Source organism: Impatiens glandulifera, unplaced genomic scaffold (genome assembly GCF_907164915.1).
Source record: "Impatiens glandulifera unplaced genomic scaffold, dImpGla2.1, whole genome shotgun sequence".
Taxonomy (NCBI): Eukaryota; Viridiplantae; Streptophyta; class Magnoliopsida; order Ericales; family Balsaminaceae; genus Impatiens; species Impatiens glandulifera.
The window spans coordinates 10,001-16,963 of NW_025919347.1; the positions used below are offsets into that span (position 1 = coordinate 10,001).

Here is a 6,963-nt window from a genome sequence, read left to right on the forward strand (position 1 = left end):
GCTCAAATGCACTCGCTGGTGTCGGATGTCCTAGAAGCACTGACCGATGTCGGATGGCCCAAAAGAACTCACTGGTGTCGGATGACCTAGATGCACTCGCCGGTGTCAGATGTCCTAGAAGCACTCGTCGGTGCTGGATGACCCAGAAGCACTCGTCGGTGCAGGATGGCCCAGATGCACTCGTCGGTATTAGATGACCCAGATGCACTCATTAGTGTTGAATGGCCTAGATGCACTCGTCGGTGCCGGATGGCCCAGATGCACTCACCGATGCCGGAAATGGCTCATATGCATTAGTCAATGCCAGATATGGTACTATATGCATTAGTCAATGCTAAAGGTGTCCCAAATTTATTAGGCAATGCAAAGGATGGCCAATACGCATTAATCAATACTAGAGGTGACCCAGATGTATTAGCCAATGCCAATAGGTGACCCAGATGCATTAGTCACTGCCAAGGATGGCCCAGACGCATTACTCAATGCTATAGATGGCCCAATGCATTATTCAATGCCAAGAGTTGGCCAATATACATTAATTAATGCCAATGATGGCCCAAATGCATTAAGCAATGCTAGAGGTAGCCTAGATGCATTAGTCAATGCCAAGGTTGACCTAGATGATATATCGTCTCTCTTTTCTAGATCCAGAGTTGTCTCCAAGATAGTTTAACAACTTCTTACGTAACCCAAATATTCAAGTCTACTCAGCAAATCTCCACCTTGACTTGAATACTCGCATTGTTGCAAACCATTCAAGCACAAACGCATTAATCAATGCTAGAGGTGGCATGGATGTATTTTCAATACTAGAGATGACCCAAGTACATTAGTCAATGTCAGATGTGGCCCAGATACATTAATCAATGTCAGAGATGGCCCAGATACATTAATTAATGCCATTGATGGCCCAGATGTATTAGTCAATGTTAGAGATGGCCTAAATACATTAGTCAATGTCAGATGTGGTCCAGATGCATTAGTCAATGCCAGAGATGGCCCGGATGCATTAGTCAATGCTAGAGATAGCCTAGATGCATTAGTCAATGCTAGAGATGGCCCAGATGCATTAGTCAATGCCAAAGATGGCTCATATGCAATAGTCACTGCCAGAGATGGCCCAGATACATTAGTTAATGTCAAAGATGACTCAGATGCATGAGTCAATGCTAGATAGCCTAAATTCATTAGTCAATTTCAGATCTGGCCCAGATGCATTACTCATTGCCAGAGATGGCCAGATGCAGTAGTTAATGTCATATATGGCCCAGATACATTAGTCATTGCGAGAGATGACCCAGATACATTAGTCAATGCGAGAGATGGCCCAGCTGCATTAGTCAATGCGAGAGATGACCCATATACATTAGTTAATGCCAGAGGTGGCCCGGATGCATTAGTCAATGACAAAAATAGCTTAGAAACATTAGTCAATGCCATAGATGGCCTAGATGCATTATTCAATGTTAGAGATGGTCCGGATGAATTAGTCAATGCTAGTGGTGGCCCAGATGATCTACCGCCTCTCTCTTCTAGATTTAGAGTTGTCTCGAAGACAACTTACCAACTCCTTTGTTAACTCAAGTATTCAAGTTGACTTAGTAAATCTCCACCTTGACTTGAATACTCTCATTGCTGTAAACCATTGTGCAACTTCAGAACCGAATACAGTTTCTTCGTAGGTGAATGCTTTTGACGTATTCACTTCCTCCAGAATGGAAATCTCAACGGTTGTTCTACTCCTACCGATAACTTCAGTAACCCCATAAGCCTTATCGTTTTTGTACAGCCCACATCTTGATCTTCCATATTATCTTCTCCTCTAGAATGACAATCTCAACTGTTGTTCTGCTTCTACCGATAACTTCAGTAAGCCCATAAGCCATGTCGTTGTAGTAGAGCCCGCACCTTGATCTGCCACATTATCTTCTCCTCCAAAATGACAATCTCAACGGATGTTTTCTCCTACCGATAACTTCAGTAAGCCCATAAGCCATGTCTTTTTAGTATAGCACGCATTTTGATTTGCCATATTATCTTCTACTCCAGAATGACAATCTTAACGGTTGTTTCTGCTCTTGTTGAAAACTTCATTGACACCCATAAGCCTTGTTGTTTCAGTGAAGCCCGCATCTTCATTTTCCACATTTTCTTCTCCTCTAAATTGACAATCTCAACGGTTGTTCTGCTCCTACCAATAACTTCAGCAACACCATAAGTCTTGTCGTTTTAGTAGAACCCGTATTTTGATCTGCCACATTCCTCCGGAATGAAAATCTCAATGGTTATTTCTACTCCTATTGACAACTTCAACGACCTCCATAAACCCTATTGTTTCAGCAAAGCCCACATCTTGATTTGCCACATCGTCTTCTTCTCCTAAATTTGTCGTCTTAATTTTTACTATTACCATCTCAATTGAAAGAACAAACTATCGAATAACCTGAAGCTCTGATACCAGTTTGTTGTAACGGGAGGCGATAAAATGACGTAAGAAATAAAGAATGACACAAATTTTAACGTGGTTCACCAAGATAAAACTTGGCTACGTCCACCCTAAAGAGAGAATCTTATTAGGAGATCAGAACAAAGATTACAACAGTACAGGGTAGGGTTATGACACGAGTTTATATAACAATCGTTCCCCCGAAACCCTAACAGATACAGAACTGGAAACGATGCTCTCAAGGCAAAGACTTCTACTTTCTGAAGTGCCCGACTACACCTTTAAATAGTCTTCAACTAGGTCAACGCAATATTTTGGCAAATATTATCACAACATCAATTTTGAGTATTTTCAAAAATTAATGTTTGGACCAAATTCAAAAGGGTTAACATGTCGATATTGAAATGATGTTTTTGTTATTTGTCTCTTAATCCAACAATCAAGTATAATCATCCTATTATATTGGACAAATTTATTTTAATTTTATGGATGCAAAAATAAGATTTTTATAATACGGAAATTGAATCAAACATGTCATCTAGTTACATTCATGATTATTTTCAATAAGGAAGAGATTATACTTAGGGTAGGAAAAAATACCGATATTAAATGTATATCGAAAATACTGTATCTTAATATATCGAAAATATCGATTTTTAAGGTATACCGAAAAAAATGTAAGGTATGATACCGATACCGAAATTATTGTTACGGTAAAGGTATGAGATTTTTATAATTTTGGTATATCGAGATATACCGAAATACCGAAATATTATTTATAAGTTAAAATATATATAAATTTATATATATATATATATATATATATATATAATACTTATAAGGAAATAATTAAATAAATTTAATATTAATTTAATTATAATAATATAATTTTTGAATAATACCAAAATATATTTATACTGAAATATTATTCTATATATGACTCTCTATCTTACCGATGATATTGATTTTTTTTAAGTTAATATATTTTTTAGGTATCAAATGTATAATATCGATATCATACCGAAATCAAGGTAAGATAAATGTATGAATTTTTTGAATACTGAAATTAAGGTATATCGAAATCAATATAAGAAAAGGTTAGCTCATAATTTAATTATTATTTTAACGAGGAAGAGATTATTTTCATTGTAGGAACAAGAATAAATGTGTTGTCATAAGCATGTGTAGTATATTTATATAATAGATATTTAATTTATTATTCTAAACATACTTTATTAAAAATAGATTTATGTATATTCGAATTTAGTTTAATTTTGTTAAAAAATAAAATCATTTATCTTATTACAAATAAAACAATTAATTTTAAATATCTTATATAAGAATTTATTAGGCCCATTGTTTAGAAAAGATTTATTTATTTAATTTTTTTTTTGTTATCTTTATAAATATTGTATTATTAGCATTTATCAATTTGTCATATTTGATATTCAACATCTAACGATGCTAAGAGAGTGACAGGAAGCAAAATCCAGATCTCTGTTAACACCGTCTCTTCTGAATAAATAGTCATGATTTGTAGCTTTTTTTTTAATGTTATTATTTACCCTCAACTCAAGTTCCAATTCCTTCGATCGATCTGAACAAGAGCTACAATGGCAGTTTCTTCTTCTTCTTCCCATGAAACCCCACTTCACATAGTTTTTGTTCCCATGTTAGCGCCAGGCCATTTCATCCCCATGATAGATTTGGCTAAGCTGATAGCTACGCGTGGCGTCAAAGCCACCGTCTTCATCACTCCAGTTATCTCCGCCAGATACGGCCAATCCCTTCGGCCGGAATCCGATTCAATCCCCATCCGTTTCATCGAAATACCTTTTCTGAGCGGCGAAGTCGGCCTGCCGGAAGGCTGCGAAACTGTGGACACACTCTCGTTTACACTCTGGTCCAATTTTCAGTCTGCACTCAGTAAATGGCAGACTTCAGTGGAGCATTTCATCAAAGAGATAGAGCCCTTCCCAACTTGCATGATATCCGACAGGTATATTCCTCAAATCGCCGTAAATGCAGAGAGGTTAGGTCTCCGGAGATTCATCTTTGACGGAATGGGTTGTTTAAGTATTTTAATCGCTTATGAAATTCAGACATCTAAAATTCACAAAACTGTTGAAGAATCAGAACCCTTTATGTTACCTGGTTTGCCTGATATTGGGTTAACAAGAAAACAGCTGCCCATTCATGTTCGTTCGAATTCACCGTCGATGACAGAATATCGAGAACAAATGAGAGCCGCCGACAGTCGCGCTTGCGGGATTCTAATCAACAGCTTCGATGAGTTAGAACCAGATTACATCACGGAATTACGAAAATTGCACCAAAACCGAGCGTGGTGCGTTGGACCCATGTCCCTCCACAACAAGGAGAAGTCGGAGGTGGCGAGAAGAGGAAACAAGTCATCAATCGACGAAAACGAATGTCTGAAATGGCTCGATAATCAAGAATCAGGGTCCGTAATCTACTCCTGTCTAGGGAGCATGAGCAATATCGCTCCGCAACAGATTGCTGAGCTGGGCCTAGCCCTGGAGGCGTCGAATCGTCCATTCATCTGGGTGCTGAGAAAAACCGAGACGAAGGCGGATATAGAGAAATGGTTATCGGAAAACAAGTTCGTAGAAAGGACACTTGGGAGAGGCCTTGTGATATGGGGATGGGCACCGCAAGTACTTATTCTGTCTCATAAGGCTGTCGGTGCTTTTCTGATGCACTGCGGTTGGAATTCGGTTATGGAAGGGATATGTTCGGGAATTCCGATGATAACCTGGCCTAACGGTGGCGAACAGTTTTTTAATGAGAAGTTGGTTTCGCAGATTTTAGGAATCGGTGTGAGTGTTGGACCCAAGTCGCTCCTTAGTGTTTTCCCCTCGGAGCAAACTGAGGTTCAAATAAAAAGTGAGACAATTTTGGAGGCCATCGAAAAGGTGATGAGCGGAGACCACCAAGGACTTCAGAGGAGGAAACTGGTTAGAGAGTTGGCTGAGGCGGCCAAGAAATCCTCGGAAAAAGGAGGTTCGTCTCACCGGAACATCGCTCTCTTCCTCCAATATATAGCCACCAACCAAAATCATGCTTAATTAATAATAATAATATTATTATTAATAATATCAACTTTCTCAATTTTTAATTATGTAATGTCCCCAATATTATGTTTTTTTAACTCATATTTTCTAATTATTTACTTTTTAGATGTGTGGTTGTCTATAGACTGTTTCTTTTTTAATGTCAATTACAAACCATTAAAACAACTAGCATTTAGCCCGTGCATTTTCACGAGTAATAATATAAAAACCGTGAAAAAAAATTACGGATAACATTTTTTATTTTATTTTTAACCGTTTTAAGTTTATGGGTGAGTCAACCCACAATCCAACACAAGTATTCATTTACTCAACATCATTATATATTAGTTATTTAAAAAGTTGAACTTATATTAATATTAAAACGTCTCGCGTTTATCAAATTTGGTGTTGAATTTAAAATATAAAGTCTTTGTAGCCTAGTTGGTTAAAGAGTTGTACTTGTTTTGTTAAGTTGCAAGTTCGAAACATACCTCTAGCATTTTTAATTTTATTTTTAACCGTTTTAAATTTATAAACGGGTCAACCCACAATCCGACCCAAGTATCCAAATTAACCACAGCTCTCGACCCGGCAATCCGGACACTTTAAAAATTAAGCATCATTATATATATATATATATATATAGATTAGTTAGTTAAAAAGTTGAACTTATATTAATATTAAAAAGTCCCGCGTTTATCAAATTTGGTGTTGAATTTAAAATATAAAGTCTTTGTAGCCTAGTTGGTTAAAGAGTTGTACTTGTTTTGTTAGGTTGCAAGTTCGAAACATACCTCTAGCATTTTTAATTTTATTTTTAATCGTTTTAAATTTAAAAACGGGTCAACCCACAATCCGACCCAAGTATCCAAATTAACCACAGCTCTCGACCCGGCAATCCGGACACTTTAAAAATTAAGCATCATTATATATATATATATAGATTAGTTAGTTAAAAAGTTAAACTTATATTAATATTAAAACGTCCAACGTTTATCAAATTTGGTGTTGAATTTAAAATATAAAGTCTTTGTAGCCTAGTTGGTTAAGGAGATGTACTTGTTTTGTTAGGTTGCAAGTTCGAAACATTCCTCTAGCATTTTTAATTTTATTTTTAACCGTTTTAAATTTAAAAACGGGTCAACCCACAATCCGACCCAAGTATCCAAATTAACCACAGCTCTCGACCCGGCAATCCGGACACTTTAAAAATTAAGCATCATTATATATATATAGATTAGTTAGTTAAAAAGTTGAACTTATATTAATATTAAAACGTCCCGCGTTTATCAAATTTGGTGTTGAATTTAAAATATAAAGTCTTTGTAGCCTAGTTGGTTAAAGAGTTGTACTTGTTTTGTTAGGTTGCAAGTTCGAAACATACCTTTAGCATTTTTAATTTTATTTTTAACCGTTTTAAATTTAAAAACGGGTCAACCCACA

At 36.4% G+C, this 6,963-nt stretch overlaps 1 protein-coding gene across 1 annotated transcript; it reads left to right on the top strand.

Annotated features, from left to right (window-relative positions):
* Nucleotides 1–4,034: 4,034 nt before the first annotated feature.
* LOC124917831 (UDP-glycosyltransferase 73C4-like) lies at nucleotides 4,035–5,548 on the top strand. Its single transcript, XM_047458129.1, has one exon. It carries the CDS (start codon nucleotides 4,060–4,062, stop codon nucleotides 5,533–5,535), a length of 1,476 nt encoding a protein of 491 aa, XP_047314085.1. The 5' UTR covers nucleotides 4,035–4,059; the 3' UTR covers nucleotides 5,536–5,548.
* The last annotated feature ends 1,415 nt before the right edge of the window (nucleotides 5,549–6,963 follow it).

Bases quoted from the DNA above. Each gene is read 5' to 3' on its own strand.
- LOC124917831 (XM_047458129.1), top strand. From the start codon at position 4,060: ATGGCAGTTTCTTCTTCTTCTTCCCATGAAACCCCACTTCACATAGTT.